Source organism: Cryptomeria japonica, chromosome 3 (assembly GCF_030272615.1).
Source record: "Cryptomeria japonica chromosome 3, Sugi_1.0, whole genome shotgun sequence".
NCBI lineage: Eukaryota > Viridiplantae > Streptophyta > Pinopsida > Cupressales > Cupressaceae > Cryptomeria > Cryptomeria japonica.
This window is the reverse complement of record NC_081407.1, coordinates 603,716,191-603,738,379: the sequence shown is the minus strand read 5'-3', so window position 1 is coordinate 603,738,379 and position 22,189 is coordinate 603,716,191. Positions and strand designations below refer to the sequence as shown.

Genomic DNA, 22,189 nt, shown 5'->3' with positions numbered 1-22,189 from the left:
TTCTAGCCTTTTTCTTTTCTTCGTTGTTTTTTCTAACTTGTTCTTGTCCCTCAATTAGCAAGTTAGTTCCTACCATGCCTCTTTCTAGAATGAGTGTATCATTATTGGTTTGGTTGTGCATTCTTTAAAATATGTTTTTCTAATGTCTTTTAGTTGTTTTCTTACTTCTATTTGGCACTTATTTCCTCCAAAATGCCAACCCCTTCTAGTGTTGTCTTGTGTTTTTCTTTCTTACTAGTGGCATCCTCTTGGTTCTTTATGGTCATTTGGCATCTCCTCTCGATATTTGTGCCCCAACAAACTCTCATTTGGCTAATGAGTATTTCCAATTGCTCACTTGACCACCTCAAATGATATACAAGTTGTTCCTACTCTTAGCACTAGCTACCCTAATGTGAACTTTCAATATGACAAGCTATTCCAATGAATAGAGATCCTCTCAATGCCATAACTTCTCGAGTCACTTCTCTATCACAAGCAACCCTCATTATCAACTCCCTCAACATTAAAAAAGATACTCCAATGAAAGCCTCCTACCAATGTCAAAAAGTCCTCAAGGGACATGTATTCCTCTCCACAAATGGCTCATGCAATGGCATCTGAAGCCTCATTTCCAAACAGCTAGCTCTAGCAATGCACAGCCAACATTTGTGTTTCATCCTATTCACATGGCAGCTAGCTCTAGCATTGCACAGCCAACATTTGCAAGCTGTACCTAGCTCCAGAACTTATAATTGTTGTTCATGTTCTCCATGTTATGAAATCTTTGTGGTTGAGTTTGCTTTGTGAACTCAAAAATAATCACTTAAAAAACTTATGAATCATTTTCATCTTTCCAATATCTTATTTATAAGATTGACAACCATTTGACTCAAATCTAGATTAGTGCACATTATTGAAGACTCTTTTTGGAGGATCAAACACACATGTTAAATGCTATCAACACCAGCATTGGCAACATTGAGGATGTTGGTCAAAGTCTATGTATACTATCACAAGAGGTGTGCACAGAATAGCCCATGAATTTCACCTTTAGCTTTTCCATGGTAATGATTCTACAAAAAAGTATGGTTTTGAAAAAAAATAGTTGGCTTGCACCCCCACTCCATACTTCCACTTTCTCGTCTTTTAACTTAATGCCTCTTGATCTTGATTAAATAAAAATATAGACTTTTTTTAAGGAATTCACCTAATATACAAAAAATTAAAAGCAATAAGGCCCTGCAACGTTTTCTTCAAATAAAATCACACCTTATTAAACTAAAACGAGACTTACAATTATTCCCCAATAACTGTGCTTAACTGCATTTCAAAGTGCCTAATACAAGACTAATTAATGGGCAAGCTTGTGTCATATACAATTATACAACTTTGTCAAATGAACAAATCCAAAAATTCAAAATTTAAACTAGAATCCAGTGGTCATTGATTTACTAGTAAGTAGATTGGTTCTCAAAGAGCCCGCCATGAATATTTTTTGTTGAATGCAAACTGTTAGAGATGAAATCAATTCCTTGGCTCTAAATCAAAGAACGCACTAATTAGTACACTCAGATTCTTGAAAAATGTTAGAAGCCATAATTCTTAAAAAAACAGAAAATAAGTTATAACTACCTTTAAAATGATGATAAAGACAAAAATAAATCCTTAAATATATATATATATATATATATATATATATATATATATATACACAGAACCTTACGATACTGAATACTCGATCAGACAAAAACAGGCTCTTCAGCGGTAGGATCACATGGCCCCTGAACAGCTCATCATGATGCCTGGAATTATCCACCACATCGGTCATGTTTTAGTGCAGTTTGGGGATCCTAACTGGATATGGACAGGGCATAATTGATTGCTATCTCCAAATCGCGGCCTATATGATGATTGTCCCGGTGAAGGCAATCTATGAGAGAGCAAGTGCCATTTTGGGAGCATTGCAGAGACAGATTTGTGCCATGGCATATTTTGGAATGATCAGCTGCATCAATTGCGAAAGCACGCTGAATATGCAGTTGAGAAACCTGTTCCTCACAGAAGACCATGTGTATGATTCTGTTTGGGGGCTCGTGGGCATCACTCTAAACTTTGAAAGGCATTGGTGTGATGCAGTGGTGCTGGAAGCTGTTCTCCTGCCTTTGGTGGATATCATCGACTCTGGGGAGCGCGCGGTTGTATTGCTTGCAGGGTTTATAAAACCATTCATTGCGGACAGCGTTGCCAATGTCATCTTAAGTCTGGAGGAGGCTGTCAAAGTTAGCATACTGAAAGTTTACTTCCAGTTTGATAATTATCTACCCTCAGAAACTGAGGATGACCATGAAGAAGAGGATAGTCAGGATAGTGAGGATTCTGCCGTGGATGATGAATCTGTCGACAGTGACACCATTCAAGAAATGGCCCGCAGGGAAGTCTGGAAGGGAGAACGTGTGAGCGATTGAAAACATTTGGAGAGAATGCATGGGAAGTATTTAGATGTGCAGTATTCAATGGAAACTTGGAACCTTTTCGAAGATTGACTGAGTCAGATGATTGGTGGCTCCCTGAGAACTCCACCCGCAATGCAATCAACATTGGTGAATTCGCTGCCGTGATTTATCAAGCCATTGGTGGGCAGATGTAATTTTGGGGCAGATTTGGATGATATATGTAAAATTAGGGCTACTAGTATGGTGAAAATGTGCAGGGAGTGTAAGGCCGACAAGGCTTCTCTTGTCTAAACAATATGAAATTTTTTCGAGTTTTATGCAATATAGGGAGCTATCCCCATTAATGATAGCACTTACTTCAAAGAAAAAAAAAATTAATAAATAAATACACAGAACCTGTATAACTATAATCTATAATATATCAAACACCCAAACTAGAAAATCTTACCTTAAATATGGTAAGCTTCCAAAAAATTGCACAGTTAAAACTCAACCGAAAGAAAATACAATATTAGAGCTTTCATTAAAAAAGAGTAAACAATAAAATTAAGAAAGTTTACAAAAAACACCTCTATAATGACGAGAAAATCATAAATAAACAGAACCTGTAGAGCTATAAAATATCAGCCACCCAAACCAAAACATCTATCCTAATGTTATTTGATGGTAAGCTTTAAAAAAAAGCTAAATCAGAAACTACGTATGCTCTAAAAATTTGCTAAAAAAAACGGAGCTTAAATGAACTACAAAACCAAACATAAATAAAAACCAAACATGACAATCATATATATGATGATATCAGAGTATTTAGATGTCATTTGCAGCCATAACCTTGTACATGAAATTAAAAATCAAACAACCAAAGAAAAAAATTTAAGTAATTTTCAATCCAGACACCCATTCAATCAACTACATGAGAATACACTAAATACAACTTTGTCGACCCAGGTTTGCTCTAACATGGGTCGAAATCCTTTTCTTTATTACTTACCTTATTCTAGATCTTTTTTATGGCCACAACTTTGGATTTGTTTATGTTTTCAATGTTTCATTGCTTTCTCTCCATGACCATTCAGCTCTGAAGAGTTATAAATAAGTCGGCCCAGAATGACGTCATCACTTGAAACTCCTATGTCAAACTTTGGAATGATGCCTTAATAGCAGTGTCCACCCTATTGTGTCCTAGAAACAGATCCAGTTCAAAGGAAGTTAAGTCATCACCATCATAATGAACGTTAAGAAGTTTACTCCATAAACATCCTTTTCATAGTTTACGAACAGCACTATCTTAAAACAAGATGAAAATGAACACAAATGTCATTTTTCCTAAAGCTTAAGGATACAACTCCATGTTCTAAAAAGGTTTCGTATTATTCTGCTTTTGTATATTGAGAAATTAAAAAATAAATTGATGGAAACAATTTGACAGCTCAAAGCTCTCAAACACTATTTAACCTGATAGTACATACTACATATGGCTAAGTGAACTATATCAGAAGAATAAACTAACAGATCCTGCTGATTAGTCCTGAGAGCAGCTCCTGTGGCTGAGCAAGAGTATGACAACTTGCCCTGTATCCCTATAACTGAAGAGTGGCATATTTATCAGTAGCATTTGCACAGAACAAGCTAATAGAGGATACCATAAATTAGATATGATGCTAGTCACAAGTATAATCAATAGAAATTCTCACATTGCCAGACGATAAACAACATTACAGCATAAAACACCACCACAAAAGGTGAACTTCTCTGATGAATTAAGATGAAATTTACCTTACAGCAATTACAACTGATCAATATCTGATTTTGGAGCTACGTCAAAATTCATTCTACATGGGTAAGATTGTGGAAGAGAATCAAAACCCACTGATTCGTTCTTAACTTTGGACTCACGCTGCCAAGAATGACAGCATAAAACTTTTACTAGTAGTTGTACCCTGCACATTTACCTCTCAACTAATTTTTTTCTTTAAAGTCAATCATGAAACAGCAGTGCCAAGCAAGCCTACAAGTTTGGTTGAGGTGCTTGCTGTCCATATGAATCCCAAACATGGCCAGTCAAACATACTATCGAATTAATCACTTCTCTCACAAACTCATCCTAGAATTCCACACTTATATGTACACTCATAACGCTTGAAAATATGAAATCAACATTCCCAAATCTGGGCATAATTGCAATTAATAGAACATACCCAGTTTAAACCAGGAATGAATTAGCTCTTTTAGGTCAGTAATTATTGGGCCAACTCAGTTGAGCACGTTGTGGCTGCTGATAAACGCCTGGCTGAGCACCAACAGCTGCTCCCAATGCTTGTGTTTGCTGAAGCATTGGGTGGGCATTTGGAGCAGGCCCCGACTGTGTTGGATGATACAAACCAGAAAATGCTGCATGACCACCCTGGGTGTGTGCATATGTTACATGTTGACTGTGAGGAATTTGCTGCATGTTGTAGTAGGAATTCGCTTGCACCCCTAGAAGATCTCGAGGCTGTTGAGGAAACCATAGTCCAGATCCTTCAGCCTGAAATGCACAAATTAAAATCAATATTTAAGGTGTTAATATTGGTTCAGACACACATATGGTAAAAAAATCAAGCCAAATTATTTAACCCGAAAAATAACATACCTGCTGACCAGCAATATACAAATTATTTTCTTTATAATGAGATCCTCCAATATCATCACTACCTGATACATTTCCTGCAGTTACGGTAGGACTTGCACTATATCCTGATGGAGCTGTAGTATAGCTACCATAACCTGCAGGAACGCCAATGTGGGGAGAGTTCCCACTAGCAGTCCCTGGCTTATACTGTGATGACAGTGAGTATTTTACACCAGCACCAGCTGGAGGATATGAACTACCAGCAGCAGCTGGGGGATACGAACTACCAGCAGGAAGCTGGGCAAAACCACTATTGCCTACAAAATTATGCATTGTTGGGGGCGGCACATACACATGTGACATATATGGATGGTATGGGATATAGTTAGGAGGGTAGTGTTGAATATGTACACTAGCAGGTTGACGAAAGACAGGCACAGTCTGCTGAGGCAATGCTATCGAAGGCTGCACAATTCCAGCTGCTTGGGTTGCTAAAGCTGTGGCGCCTGCATTAGAGAGTACCAAAGAGTTTCCACTCTGGAGGATAACAGAAAATTCACACATTAGTATCAATTTCATGGTACTAACAGAATTGTAAGATTAAACAAATAAAAAGGTTTGATATAGTCACCTCTTGTGATGATGGTCCATTTTGACCTGATAAAATTGTGAGATTTCCATTGTACTTGGTAGCAGTAGCAGATCCAAGAAATGGAGAGAAACGAATGTCTCCATCAGAACTAGGTCTGACTATTGGAGTGTAAAAGCTTGTTGAAGGATCATAAGCTGGTTGCTGAATCAAATACACAAACAAATAAGAGTATAAACTTGCAGTCAATAATACAGGCACTGGCAAAAAGGTGCTAATCACTAAACAGCAATGCATACTCTTAATATAAAGGCCTAAACTCATTATAAATGACCACAATTAAGGACTGAAAGATTCATCAACAAAACAAGCCAATGAAACATACCACAAAATTCGGAAAACGTGAAGCATCACGTAGCTGAGGCTCAGAATGTTCATAAGAAGGGTACTGGCTTCCCGGTGTCACCAGACCAATATTAGGATAGTTTGGAGCAGTCTGGACAAGAGAATACTGAGGAGGACCTGGCAGACCCACCACCTCTACCTTGGTTGGATCAGATTGTGATGCCACAGTTGGATTAATAGGAACTGCAACATCATTAGTTGAAGGAATGTCATCCACTGTGGTGGAAGACTCTTGCGGATGATGAGAATAATTCTCATGTGGAGTGACAGAAGCAGTGTTTGTGCTGAAAATCCCATATACAATCACAATGTTAAGTCGGTCAAAAATATATGAATACACGATGCATATAAAATATCTAAAATAAGGCAAAAGCATAATCCATGTTCTTCCATAACCAGAATAAATACGTCTTACAAACAGAAGCTTTATATGAAGAAATGGACGAAAATGGTGCAAAGTTTTGAAAAAAGGCACTGACAGAATCCATTATCTTGGTTAACCAAATAAACATAGCTTATATAAAGAATCCATGTTTAGGAATCCCGAATCAGGATAACTAAGTAAAAGTAATTTTGATCGGCAATAACCTGGATGGAGGTTCCTCAACAGCTTCTTCTGTCCCTTGAGATTCTTCAGACAAAGGAGTGGAGCTCTTCTCACTTTCATCATCATTGAGATAACTTGTACCAAAATTAACTCCAAAGCTTGCATCAAAGCTTCCAAAACTAAGACCCGTATGCTCAATTTCAGGAACTTGAAGATGATTTGGCATTATAACATGTTGATCATCTTGAACATGCATCTCTTCTAACTTTTTATGCAATTTGGCTGTATCTTCAATTGTCACACAATTTGATGCCGGAGAAGGTGATCTGCTGATTTCAGAAGCACTAGTGCTCACAGTGGATGTACCTATTATTCCAGGACTAGTGCTTGCAATCTGATTTGTTGCCTTTGGTTTCCATTCCTTATTCGGTCCAACTGCTGCATAGCAACAAGACACTGTCAGAGAAAAGCCAATGAGCAACCAATTGGTATTGCTTTCTGATGTTCCTTCATTTATTTAATACACAAACATTAACTTAATGTGAATGCTACTGAGCCAGTTAGTACAAATCATAATAGTTAAGAAGCGGTACATAAATTGAACAGAGATTGTTTCTCTAATATCCTGCATTACAAAAATTAATCAGTCACACACAAATATATCCACAGGCATAATGAGAGAACAAGCATTCGTCAACTAAATAATTGGAGCCCAGAACACAGTGAGTAAGCTAATGATGAATCTTTATATGTTTAGTCATTGACAAGGGGCATAATAGAAACCACAGAATGCCAATTTTAAAATTTTAAGAAATTTATTACATAGCCAAAATACCTTTCTGAGGACCAACAAATTGCTGAGGTCTGACATTATAGTGATTAGCCATGCCAGAAGATCTGCTCACAGAAGATGCTGTTGATGTAGAATTGGTTGCCTGGGGTTGTGTTTCTGATAAACGATGATCCCCATCGACAGTTTGAGACTTACTGGCATTCCGATCATGAGAAAAGGAATGTACAGTTGCAGAATTCTCAATTGCCAATACCTTTGCCTCTGAATCGACTGCATCAGATATACTTGATTGAGATTTTTGCAAAGAATTCGACGAGTTGGACAAAGCAGACTTGTTATCATGGGAACCAGTGGCCTGGTCAATATTGAGTCGTTGAGCTCCAACTTCACGCTTAATTGTTCCTACTGCACCGGAAACACGAGTATCAAGGGACGGCACCAGCACAGGATCTGATGAGGATGAATAGACCCCTGAAACAGATGTTGAGATCATTGAGGTAATATACTGTTGTGAACCGAGTGTCGGTTGCCCTTGCACTATCACAGAAGTTGCAGGGGGGGCACTTTGCAGTTGAGTTTGAACTTGCTGTGCACCATTTGACTTCAGAACATCAGCCATAGTACTATTTCCAGTAGCAGCACTCCAACCTCCTACCTGAGCTTGAACTTGTGGAGTGCGTACATTTGATGAGTTCCCATTGGGTAGAAAAGAAGCCCCAATCGTGGTTGTAGGCAAAGAACTGCATAAAGACGAAAAGTTTGCAAATAAATTTACATTTCAAGTGAAAATGTAATATGAGTATTATACAAGGCAGGGTAAAATCCATGACAAGCAACTAATTATACCAATAAACAATAAGAAATAAGACACTTGTTAGATACATCCAAAAAACAAATCTCTTTAATATTTTAACCACTTCAGTTAGTAACCAAAAAGTGGACTGAACAACTAATGAAATATGGCAATGTGCATGTAAAAATCTACAGGTGATTAAAAATTCTAATATTATACTTGAGAGAAAAAATTACTGATGCTTCACAGCTAATACAGTCTGTAGAAACAACCTTGTGCAAGGAACATTTGTCTTAGTCTGTGCATTCTGTGATGTTGCCGGAGGAGGGTTGGCAGACTCTAAGTTAACCTTGTTAACACTCTGATAGCTTCCATTCTCCTTTGACGTGTTAGAGCCCCTACCACTACCTGCATCTAAAATGGCCCAAAAGAAAGAAGGAATATTCATTCTAATTAAAATATTTTATCTTTACAAAAAAAGCAATATTTTTTTTATTTTGATCAACAAAAGCACAAATAATAACATGAGTATGAGGAAAGACTATCTCACACAGCAAGAAACAGTATGGAGTATCAGTAAAATCTCATACCATATGAGATATATCTTGGAGGATAGCTTCCTCTGCCTCCCCTTCCACCTCGTCCTTGACCGCCTGGTCTTGACCTTGAATCTACTGAATCTTTGTTACTCACATTCTGCTTAAACCAGCAGAAAAAAATGAAATATGGATATGTCAAAATTTTGCAACAAAGATAAATATGCTATAATGCAAGTTGATTTTATAAAATAGTAGCCCACCACAACAAACAATGACGTGTACTTTAGACCTCAGATATAATTTTAAGTAACCAACAAACTAACAGAAACGAAAAGTGTTGGAAATTAAGATCTTACGATACTAATCATCATAAACAAAATTAAATAAAATGAGAATCATTCAAGCATAGGTTTTACAAATTACAGAATATGTACATGGGGAAAATTCTTTGAAGTTAAAAATCCCATAAAGCATTATTTTATAAAAGCACTTAAAAAACTAGTTTATTAAAAAGAAGACTGAAACTGGAGTCACTGCTCTACATACTTCCACATGGCCAAAAACACCCTATGTGAATAATTCACTAGAAAACTCAAAATTCATACAAGCTCTCAATGAGAGAGAACCTCCTTAAATATAGGAGGAAGGGTGGCAAAAAAACCGAAGGAATGTTGGTCACACCTATTTAAAACCATCATTCTTAAATAATCAATACTCTAATAGTTCTTAGTCTATAATTATAGGAGGAAGGGTGACAATACTTATTAGATATATATAAGTTTTTATAACCTTATATTAGAACAACATATTAATGTTCAAAGGGTATGACCCCTAACAACATTATGTCTAGATTACATAGTGAAAGCATCATATCTAGATTACCTAGTGAAAGCAAATTGCAATTTATTTATATCTTGAAACATTTTATGTATCATATGATATATCTCTCTCAAGTCAATTATTCAAAGCAGCTCATATTCAACTCACATAGCGTATGAATGAAGAAAATCTTAATAACGTCCATAAGACCAAGCAGTCTAAGAGACAATATTGACACATTCTCAAGTTCCTTTCGATGTTGGCTCTTTTATTATGGATCTTGACAAAGAAACCTGCCATTTTGTGAAGCCTTGCCTCCCAAATAGCTCATTCACATTGCCCACCTGCAAAATGTTTTCAAACTAAGCATGAATCTTGATCAAGAAACCTGCCCTTTTGTGAAGCCTTGCCTCCTCAAATAGCTCATTCACACTGTACACCTGCAAAATGTTTTCAAACTATGCATGAATATCCTCATACACTGCACACTCTATGATGAAGTGTCATTCAATTTCAACCACCCCTTTGCTCAGAAAATGCAAGTTCACTCTTCCCAATCTTGATCAAGAAACCTGCCATTTTCTGAAGCCTTGCCTCCTCAAATAGCTCATTCACATTGCCCACCTGCAAAATGTTTTCAAACTAAGCATGAATCTTGATCAAGAAACCTGCCCTTTTGTGAAGCCTTGCCTCCTCAAATAGCTCATTCACACTGCCCACCTGCAAAATGTTTTCAAACTATGCATGAATATCCTCATACACTGCACACTCTATGATGAAGTGCCATTCAATTTCAACCACCCCTTTGCTCAGAAAATGCAAGTTCACTCTTCCCAATCTTCATTGGGGAATGTCCATCTACCTGTCTCATATCTAAGATGATGAGAACCGGTCCTCAACAATGCAACTAAAATTTTAACTGTTCCCTTAATTGCACCCCTCAAATAGGCTTTTTCATCATGTTCCAACATGGGGTTGATCTCTTTGATATGGTGCACTTTTTTCAACCAATCTGTTGTGTCAACTTTGCAGTCTTGAATTTTTCTAACACTAACTTTTTTATCTCTACATAAGTGTTAAGCAGTGCTCCACCACATTTGAAGACGACGGGATGGCGAGACGGATTTTGAGGATGAGGGACAATGGGCCTAAGTTCAGGGACGAGGGAGGTGGTGCTGATATACATATAGTACTTGAATAACCAGTTATAAGAATATGTATAAGAATCTTAGAATTAAAAATTTTAAATTACATTTCAAATTTTCAAATGAAAGTATTATGAAACTTAATTTTAAATACTTGTAACTTTAATCAAATTGCAAGATAAAATTAAAAATTCCAATTTGACAAATGAAATTGTTGAATTGGAGATTTCTATTATATCGTAAATAGCATAAGAATGATTACAATGAGTAGCATAATATCAAAATAAAACTAAGTACAAAATGTAGTGAAGGGAGGGCTCTACTCATCCCCATACTCCTCATCACTGGAACTATTGTGGTCCTCATGGTCAAGATCTACCAAATTGATACCAAACTGCCTTGCATCTGAAGTCATAGCATCCTCATCAACCTGTGTTAGCTCCTCCGGCTCTACATCCCATCATGTTGCTGGACTCTCTTTATACACTTGCGTCTTACAATCAATGAGATGCAAAGCACTATATACCACCACTAGCTTCTCTGCTTTCCTAAAGGTAAGTTTGTTCCTCTTAAGAGAATGGATGAAGCTATAGGTAGACCAGTTCCTCTCAGCAATTGACTAGAAACTTGAGATAGCAAACGGATGATGAGCGGTAGTATTTGATTTTTGACCATGACAATTCCAACACAAAATCAAGTCCTCATGTGCCATAGTTCGTATATCCATCTTAGCATTATCACTATAACCGCTAAGAGTGGCAAATTTGGTCCACTCAGTGTGAACATGCTGGCAACATTAGGATCATATATCCTATCAATGCACTTGAAGAACCATGTCTTCACTTCATCATCTTGAATTGATATAACCCTACCAAGCTTAGACATTTACCACTTAGGATCCAATGCATAGGCAGCCATATACAAGGGAGCGTTGAGCTAGTCCCATCTACGCTAAATGATTGGCCAAATGTGCTCATTATAGAATGCTAAACTGGGGTCCTTCACATGCACAGCAGCCCTCATCTGGTCAAGCATAGAATCGATGCACACATACACCTCTCCAAGTGTAGGTGCATCCCCATCCTCATATCTGATGACCTGGAAAACTGGAGCAATGATGGAGATTGTATTTTGCATCACTCCAAAACACATCACTCTTCACTATCTCCTTCACCCTCCTCCCCTACTCTGTCTTGGCATCGGCCCATCGATTCCAATTTGTAGTCATAACCATGAGTTGCAGTGCCTCTTGCAACTCAACCATTCTCTCCAAGAGAATGAAATAGGATGCATATCTGGTCTCAACATGTTTCAAGAACTCCTTCACAAAGCTCCTAACGAGTGCATGTGAAGTGTGGTGGTTGCAGATAAACATCTGCACATCTCTCACATCGCTAACCACTCCTCTAATCCACCCAATCTTCCCTGTGTCCTTGAGTGCATTGTTAATGGCATGCACACAACATGGAATCCACCAAATATGTCTATAGGTTGCCTCAATAAGTTTCCCTGCAGCTCTACACGTGTTGCATTTGTCACTACTTGGACCACATTTTGTGGCCCAACCTCCTCAAAAGCCTCCCTCAAAATAAAAATCAGCATCTTTGTGATGCCTTGTACAATCAACCGCACTAAGAAAGTATGGGCCCTCTGCACATGTAACCATGATGTTGATGAGTGGACAATGCCTAATGTTCGCCCACCCATCCATAATTATGTTGGATCTAGATTTTGCCCAACATGCCTTCATCTTCTCCATCAAAATATCGATCTTGGAATAGTTCTTATTGAAGATTGAGGTCCTCAATTTGTTCTCTCTTGATGGCACATATGATGGTCCTACCTTCGCCACCATTGATATCGTCTTCTTGTAATAAGGAGATCAAGCTACATGAAATGGGATACCATTGGCAAATAAAAATTTGCCAATGGCATTATCTACCTCATCCTTCAGATGCACATTGAACAAATCAGCTATGGGGTTACTTTGCACTTGCAGCTTACATATCTCCTTACACTCGTGACCGGGCCACATCACTTTGAGTGGACAAAGGTCCTGACATCATTCCTGATCTCCCCTACAATGTATGACTACAAGCAACTAGCTGGCTCTACTAAACCTGTGTCCTACGAGACAAAGTAGTAGGCATTGCAACTGCACTATCCTCAGGAACACCCCAAAGCTTGTTGATCTCAATTCTATATTGGACATTTGCAGCTTTTTGCAAAATAGCACATGGTTCCACACCTTTCCCTTGAATAAAAAGGAAGTGTGCATTAACTCTAATAATGCTGCCAAACCATTCTACACTACAAAATTTGCATCTTCACTTCCTTGTGCCACCAGCTGATGTCCCTATGCCTAGTAATTTTGTTGCAAACTGTTTGAGATGCACATTGAACAAATCAGCTATGGGGTTACTTTGCACTTGCAGCTTACATTTCTCCTTACACTCGTGACCGGGCCACATCACTTTGAGTGGACAAAGGTCCTGACATCATTCCTGATCTCCCCTACAATGTATGACTACAAGCAACTAGCTGGCTCTACTAAACCTGTGTCCTATGAGACAAAGTAGTAGGCATTGCAACTGCACTATCCTCAGGAACACCCCAAAGCTTGTTGATCTCAATTCTATATTGGACATTTGCAGCTTTTTGCAAAAAAGCACATGGTTCCACACCTTTCCCTCGAATAAAAAGGAAGTGTACATTAACTCTAATAATGCTGCCAAACCATTCTACACTACAAAATTTGCATCTTCACTTCCTTGTGCCACCAGCTGATGTCCCTATGCCTAGTAATTTTGTTGCAAACTGTTTGAGAGGAGACCTAGGATCAAAAGGATCCTTAGCATACTGTGCCAATATCTCGGAGGGGCAATCTATACTAGCTGGTGCACTTGCCATGGAACTAGTTTGGGCTTCAAGATTAGCCCCATGGTCACCCCTCTAGCCTCAAGTTCATAGTCTAATTCATTTCCACTATGAGAATGCATTTCTACCTCATCATAACTCATATCATGAGAGCTCATTGTGACACTGCATTTCACAAAAATGAAAAATTAAAAATAAATTCAATGAGTGCCCAGTTTCAGCCTTTTTAAATTTGAAAACAAAAAAATCCAATTTGATGTTGAATCTTAGGGCAAAATGAAGAATGATTCCAATGTTACATTCTTCATTTTTGCCTCAAGATTCAACAACAGATCTGACTTTGAAAATGAAACAAAGAAAAAACAACAAAAAAAATTGAAAATCAGATAATAAAACAAACAAAAAACATCTACCTTGAGCTTGAAAAATCTCTCCAACTTGAAGTAGAATCTTCCTCCTCTTCTTCTTCTTGCTTCTTGTCACTCCTCTTGCACTTGCACTCAATCAACCAGCCTCTTTTCACTCCTTCAAACACTCTTTCTCTCCTCTTCAGATAGCTGGTTAAAAAATTAGAAAACCAAATGTAAGAAAATGAGAGGATTTGAGGGGGTTTTATAAGCTTTGGAAGGCATACATGGGGCACATAAGATTAGGGTTTGCCAATAACCCAAAAATAAAAATAAAAACACTTTGTGAGATGTAAAAAAACGGGAGACACTTGGAAGTCTCTAAGACGTTCGCAAGACACCTAGGCGTCTCCAAGACATCTCTAAGACTTCCAAACATTTCCAGACGTCTTGAGACATCTTGATCATCTCCATGACGGTGGCGGGGCTATGGTGCGATGTGACATCTCTATCTTGAAGTCTTTGCAACGTCTTGGTCTCCAAAACGAGGGGGGCTTGGTGGCCAAAACACATTTCGATGGTTCACTGGTGTAAAGACATTCTTGCAAATTAAAGTCCCATTTGCTTATCCACTTGTTCTTCTGCTTCATTCAAGTCTTCTTCACATGGTCTAATTCCTTCTCAACAACTTTAGGCCAGCGATGCTTATCCATTGTTTCAACCTTTTTTAGTAGCTTAGTAAACAAATTATTATCAATGCTTCCAATGGGAAGTTGGAAACACTCCTACTTCAACCAAAAGGATATCATAGGTGATCATTGATTTGAATATAAGACTTGGATTCTTTCTAATTATCTCCACTTGATATTTGACATGCTACTCACCTAAACCTCACAACCATATAAGACAATTGGTACAACCAATAGACCAAAAAAAAAATTCTTCGTTTTCCAATCTAATAACTCCACTTTCGTACACTTGTTCTAAAATAGGTAAGAATCTCTCCATCTTCCTTATAGTCTTTTTGTTCTACAAGTCTCCCAATTAAACCTATTGTGAAAATCAATTCCTAGGAACTAGTAACATTCCATTTATACAGAATTGGCATTATGTTAATGTTCTCATTTTATGACACCCTTGGTCCATCAGTGAGAACCAATTAGTGATATGTTCCATGGACCAATTCTAACCTAGTTGATCAAGCACCAAGTCAAGGAATCAAAAAAACGCTTCAGTGTTTTTATGTCATGGGTTGGACTTCAGGCCTTCTCCCTTCATCCTTGCATGTTGCCTTCAGTACCCAAGGGTCCACTAGCCCACTCTCCTTCCCTTTTCCTAAAGGATGTCGGATTTCGGATTTCGGATTTCGAGGATCCAATCTAACCCTTACCAAAAGAGTAAGTATTAATTTATCTCCTCAAACCCTATAACCCGATATACATTTGTTGGATTTCGGATTTTGCGGATCCAATCTAACCCTTACCAAAAAGGTAAGCATTAGCATGTCTCCCCGAACCCCATAACCCGATATCCCTTTGTCAAATTTTGAATTTCGAGGATCCAATCTAACCCTTACCAAAAAGGTAAGCATTAGCATGTCTCCCCGAACCCCATAACCCGATATCCCTTTGTCAAATTTTGAATTTCGAGGATCCAATCTAACCCTTACCAAAAAGGTAAGCCTTAGCTTGTCTTCCCAATATCCCTTCCTTTGTCGAATTTTGGGGATACAATCTAACCCTTGCCAAAAGGGTAAGTGTTAGCCTATCTCCCTAAACCCTTATCCCTTGTCAGATTTTGGATTTCAGGGATCTAGTTTATCCCTTACCAAAAGGGTAAGTGCTAGCCTATCTCCCCAAACCCGATATCCCTCCCTTGTCGAATTTCAGATTCCAGGGATCCAATCTAACCCTTACCAAAAGGGTAAGTGTTCACCTGTCTCCCTGAACCTCATAACTTGATACCCCTTTTTCAAATTTCGGATTTTTGGGATCCAGTCTAACCCTTACCAAAAGGGTAAGTGTTAGCCTATCTCCCCGATATCCATTCCTTTGTTGGATTATGGATTTCAAGATCCAGTAACCCTTACCAAAAGGGTAAGTGTTAGCGTATCTCCCTGAACCCCATAATTTGATATCCCTTCCTTTGTCGAATTTTAGATTTTGAGGATCTAATCTAACCCTTACCAAAAGGGTAAGCATTAGCTTGTCTCCCCAAACCTTGTAACCCAAAATCCTTCTCCTGTCTCCCTCTCGTCCTTTTGATCTTTCGAACTCCAAGGTTCCCAACTCTTCATCCTTGATGATGGTTTCCTAAAGGCCCGATGCCTAATCTCCAATGACCAACAACACTTCCAGATGGCGTGATCAACACTCAGAGCTCATACTGCTTCACCAACTCCGCAACTTGTCTATTTTCATTCATGGAGCTACAAGGGCACATTTAATGTGTTTTGCACATTGCCATCAAGTGAGTCAAAGATCATACCTATTTATGGTTTCTTGATGATCTTCATGTAAAGTATGCATGCTCTAACCATGGATTGCCAGGCATTTCACCTTCCAAGTGTACTTTCCTTATTAGGATTGCCTTGTTAGAGTATGGTCAGGTTTCTTGCATGCACAATCATGTCAGATCCAACCCCTTCCCTATCTTCTCAGACAAACATCCCCCTGAACACGCAAGAGTCAAGGTTTCCCCTCTTTGACCATCAGTTTCTTTTCTACGACCAATTTGCTATAAATAGGTTGTTAAGCCTCATTGTAAAGGGTTCTCTCCCTACAAGCTTGAGCTATTTTCTGCTCTTTCATTTCTCTTGAAGGCTTGTATATTTTCTTGCGTTTCTGCAACTCTAAGTTTCATCGTTGGCCTGTGAATAAATAGAAATCATCATACTTGCCTCTCTTCGACTTGTGCGTGTTGTGTATGTCTTCATGCCTTCATGATAAGCATGTATTTTGTGGCTCTCTCACATCTATACTATGTTAGTTTGATTATGAGTGTGATTTTTGGAAAATATTCTTCCCTTTTGACATTTAGCAAACCCTAACCTCCATACAAGTGTTTGGTGCCATTTCTGCAATTAAAGTTTGTGCATCTCCATGGTATTTTGATTGATTCCTTGTGTCATTTCGAGGCAAGGAGACATCTCTTATCTTGGTGCATCACCTCTTTACTTTTTGCATTTTCTTGCCTCTTTTCTCCTACAAACTGTTAGAGTAGGTTTAGAAGTAAAATTTGAGATGTTGGGTTGGTTCAACAACTGCAACTAGATAAGGAAGGAAGTCGGCCTTCTCCAGAGATTCAACCCCCCGCGCAAGGTTCCACACTTCGGGGTTGTTTCCATGTTTCACAAGGTTGTTGGGTTGATAGCTCAACAAGGGTTCAAACTTTTGTGACAACACACATAAAAGTATACATGGATTTTGTGTACCTAAGTTTTAAAATGGGAAAAACTTGGCAAAAATAGTAACTAAATAACAACGTATTTAACTATAAAAATAAAGAAAAGAAACTGATTTTGTTATTTGATGTCATATATGGTGTGTAGAACAAAGGACATTATACATCGTAAATCTGTTTTACTTTCACTTAAGAGGGTTTATCTAAAAAGCATGCAGCTGGCTCTGAAACAGTCTTCTCTTATGAAACATGACCTACTATTTTCGGGTCAGCCCTGTCTTTTTTACTAAAACCCTAATTAGGGTATACACTAAAAGAAAAAACCTCATTAAGGCATAAATTAATATAAAAACTCTTTTTGTGGTTAAAATTTTACTTCTTAAAAAGATCTATCAAAGGTATAGCTAAAGAAAATGTTAACTTGTCTTTGCTATGTATTTATGACTCAAGTGTAAAAATCATCCGAAAGAGATATATTTGAAAAAAATCAAAACAACTATTTGGAAAACTCAGGCTCCAGGAAACAGCAAGACAAATGCACCAAGTCATGATTACCATGATGGTACATTACAGCATCCACTGCAACAAAACCACTAAATTCATCATAGACTTGCAATATTGAACATCATGATACAAGAACAGAGTCCAGACAACTAATAATAGTCTAATATCAAATGTGATGTCTGAAATTAGTCAATAAAATGTTCAGGATCTAAAAGCTAGCAATTAATTGAGCAGAGGATTACCTCTTTCCGCTTGTCTCGCTTCCTCTTAACTTCATGAAAAGGATCTGCAAAAAAACATTAAAATGCAGAAAAATAATTTAATGATGTTTGCAAAGACCAATGTAAGTAAATTGCACCTTATAAATGAAGAAATTGAAATATCCGATTGGACAGAAAGAAACATAAGATGCAAAAGTATGCAAACTGAGAGTATGATACTGTAGCTAGACCAGTTCAGATACTCAAAGAAAGTGACTAAACATGCATGACAGTCTCTTTCCTCTTCAATACACACAAAGTAATACGGTATCATCACAAAGATGGACCACTCTCATCTAGATGCTACCAAATTTCCACTAAAACTCCCAGATTATGTTAGTACACAAAACAAAAAAGAAATCTCTTGTGATATTGAATTGCATATATTCTATTTCTCTCACATATATGTTCACAAATTTTGCAAGTTTTGGAAAAGGTAGCCATGTTACTAACTTATCACATTGAAACTTTGTTTGGATCTCTTCTGTATCTGGAAAGATCCAATGCCTATATAACATTAATACCAATTGCCTTCATCTAAAAAGAAAACAAAAAAAAACATCCCAAAATAATTAGAAACTACAGCTTTGTTCTCGTATTTTATAATAACCCTACTGTCCAGTGAGCCATGGTCTAGCGACTAGAGATAGAACTGCAACTATGATGACCCAACTTTTAATGTACAAATGCCCAATATGGATACCATCACATGGGCCCACCTGAATAAACCTTGATAATGTGGGCCTGGCTGATGAAGAGTAGGTACAAGTTCTAAGTAATTTTGAAAGATAAAAATACCTCTCAAGATGGCCTCTCAGCCAAATCAAATTTCATTGTAAACTTGGCAGTGAGTTCACCAATTTACCTATTAAAAGGACATTATGATTTACAACTTGGAAAGCAACCTCACATTAGCAAGTCCACATTAAGATTGACAAGATTTAGCATGACACAAGTAACCTACAACTAATAGCCAAGGCCCCTCCTTGCTGGTTATGGAAGATCTCAGTAAGACCAAAAAAAACCTAAATGATAACAGTCTGGTGCCAAGAAAAAGTGACCCTTCCAGAGCACTAGAAAGCAACTCAAACTGGGATATAGTCTAAAAACACACATGAAAGTTTGAATATGCAAGAAAAATCAATAGCGTACAATGACATATGTTTGATTTCACCAACAATCCCAAAAGTTTCAGTAGCAATAAATATATAATGAAGACTAAGGTATTACGATGCAATGAAAAATTGGTGACAATTTAAGATAATGACCCAGGCCTAAATCTATAATTGCTACAGTAAGGTGACCCATAACCCCAGATGTGTGATGAGGTGGAGCTACACGCATAAACATGATGTACATATGAATTTGGTACCGTTCAATGAGGTATAATCCAGAATTACTATGGCTTACCTCATATCCCATTAGAGGGAAACTCATATCCATGCCTAGAACTTAACAATAAAAAATTAAAAAACAAAAAATCAAAAGGTTTAATGTAATATTCTTGCATCTTTTCAAAAAATAGTTAATCAAAAGTCATTCAAAAGGAGAAAATCATAAATCGGACATTATTTCTGTCTCGAATCACTTAAAGCAACATCTACAGCATTGACTTTGACAAGTGACTAATTTGGTAAGCAAAAAAAAGAGATAATATAACAGACAAACTATATCGATCTCTGAATTTATATAACAAACAGGTTTTTCTTTAGATATCTCCATCCCAAAATTGGAAAAAGAAGAAAACATTTTTTCTGGCGATAGTTGTCAAACAGTTGTTCCCAGTCCATCTCTTTCCTTATTGAATTTTATATCTGTTCTTTTATTGCATTGTCAGATTTCCTATATGGTGGAAGTCATATACAGACTGTTACCTTTGAGTTTAGAATATCTGCTTCAATTTTTTCATGCATATCATTCTATCTAATCGTTTAACCAGCAATATAGCCTCATTTTTTCATGCATATCATTCTGTCTAATTGCTTCCCCAGAAATATTCAAGCATGGCTACAATGACCACAACCAAGCAGCACTGATTCATTACAACAATGATCACCCAGGGACAGTAGCACCTCTTTTACCCTAAAACTCAGTTTAAGACTTCTGATGTAAAACCCAAGGGCCAAAACCCATCAGGATTTCTCATTTCATTTTGTAGGGAGCAGACAAACACAAAATGGAGAAAATCACACATCAAGCATCGTTTACAACTCTTAAAGTAACTAGTGTTTGCAAAATTGACTTTGAAATGCAAACAATTTGGTGAGCAAAAGAAGTCGTGAAATTATAGACGAACTATATCGATCCTGGAGTTGATATGACAAACAGGTTTCTCTTTGAATGCTTCCATACCAGGTTATCCACATTTCGTAATTAGTCCAAATTCACTTTGGACAACTATGGTAGCAAAAGTAAAACAGTTGTTCCCGTTCCATCTCTTTCCTTAACCATCTTAAATAATTTTTTAAGTGCACTGAATTAGATTTCTGATTTTTTATATGGTGGAAGTTATGTACAATCTACACCCTTCGAATTATCTGCTTCAAGTTATATATATATATATATATATATATATATATATATATATATATATATATATATATATATATATATATATATATATATATATATATATATATATCATTTTATGTAATTGTTCCCCATAATTTCTTTCCCTGGCATTACTACAGAAATGGTTACCATGGCCACATCAAAGCAATACTGATTCATTACAGCGACAATCATCCAGAGGCAGTTACACCTCTTTTACCCTAAAACTCATACCCCATGAACCCAAAAAGATCATTTTTTAATTACAATACGACTTCTGTAAAACCCAAAACCCGGCATGATTTTCCACTTTATTTTATTTCTAGCAAATAAACACAACATAGACTTAAACCTACCATAATGATAATACAGCAAGCCCCATTTGGAGTGTTCCTAAAGGCGTTAGAAAGCAGCAAAATTAAGCAAAGCCCAAAAAAGGAGCAACAAAACCCTTAAAGACCGTACCTTGATAAAGCAGCTTCTGGGCGGTTTCGTTGGGATCCATACTACATTCCTTTAGCATTGCATATATCTCTTCATCAGAGTGGTGCCCTGCTATTTCCTTTAAATTTTGTATGGTTTTGCGGACACTGGCGGGAATCGAAACCGTCCCACCTGACCTTACGGCGCCGCTCATTTTCGATATCTTCACTGTAACACAAATCTGTTACCCCTAACACAAACCCTGGAGTTTTTTTCCAGCAAAACGATTCAGTCACTGCTTTGGCTTCTTTCCGTAAACACGCTAAAAAAAATTGGTTTTTCTTAAGAAACTAATACAGGAGGCAAATAAATCCCACCTGCGTGGCTGCCCGCCGACTGACTGGCTTGCGCTGTTTGTGTATTTGTGTACAGATTTGGTCACATGAACGCAAAACTGTTATGCGACGGTGGATTCAAAGGTTGTTTTTTCGCGGAGGCAGAGGAAACAATACAAAAACTCGAAAAGCCTACTCCTACGCATACACCGAGTACATCATGCGATAAGAATTCAAGTGTTTCGGAACAATAAAAACCTTAGGCTTTCTATTCTTCCAAATTTTTTAATATATAATTGCGTAATTCTTACTTTCATACTCTTTTGTTAGAAATTAAAAAAATTACTACTAGATTTTAAATAGAATGTAGGGCTTACCCTAACGCTAAATTTCTTACTAGCTAAGTAGAAGGGCAATGCAAAGCAGTTTGTGGTAAAATATTGTCCCATTATTAGGGGGTATTTATGTATTCCTATGTGTACATGAAGGAGGTATAATGGTTAAGTATATAGAAAGTTATATGTGAGAAATATATTATTTTTATTTACTAATTTCTTTAAATTTTGCTTTTGTGTATAGAATGTTTTTAGGTGTTTTTTTTTATTTTATAGATAATTATGACAAATAGATGTTAGAAGGTGCTATTTTAATTGAATTTTGAAATACAATTTTAAAATGTATATAATATCTTCTACAATATTTGATATATGCTCATATTGTATATTTGTTTATAATCAATTAACGAGTATTTTGTAACAACTTCAATTTTGACTAGAAGTGATCTTCAATTCCTTTGCTTTTATAAAATGAGTTTG

At 37.2% G+C, this 22,189-nt stretch overlaps 1 protein-coding gene across 2 annotated transcripts; it reads right to left on the bottom strand.

Annotated features, from left to right (window-relative positions):
• Positions 1-4,114: 4,114 nt before the first annotated feature.
• Positions 4,115-21,639, bottom strand: LOC131070375 (GBF-interacting protein 1-like). Of its 2 annotated transcripts, none has more exons than XM_058005883.2 (11): positions 21,417-21,639; positions 21,082-21,301; positions 18,049-18,092; positions 8,764-8,869; positions 8,446-8,587; positions 7,423-8,120; positions 6,629-7,025; positions 6,021-6,324; positions 5,678-5,839; positions 5,068-5,583; positions 4,115-4,962 (listed from the first exon to the last, which is right to left on the bottom strand). In XM_058005883.2, exons 2-11 carry the CDS (start codon positions 21,251-21,253, stop codon positions 4,669-4,671), a joined length of 2,835 nt encoding a protein of 944 aa, XP_057861866.2. In that variant the 5' UTR covers positions 21,254-21,301; positions 21,417-21,639; the 3' UTR covers positions 4,115-4,668. The 2 variants fall into 2 exon arrangements, with proteins under 2 accessions (XP_057861866.2, XP_057861867.2); XM_058005884.2 differs by having other exon boundaries at positions 6,629-7,022.
• Between the last annotated feature and the right edge of the window lie 550 nt (positions 21,640-22,189).

Coding starts and splice junctions, on each gene's coding strand:
- LOC131070375 (XM_058005883.2), bottom strand. CDS start 21,253: ATGAGCGGCGCCGTAAGGTCAGGTGGGACGGTTTCGATTCCCGCCAGT. Junction 8,588..8,763: donor TCCAAGATATATCTCATATG/GTATGAGATTTT, acceptor GGGCCATTTTAG/ATGCAGGTAGTGGTAGGGGC. Junction 4,963..5,067: donor TGTATATTGCTGGTCAGCAG/GTATGTTATTTT, acceptor TGTGCATTTCAG/GCTGAAGGATCTGGACTATG.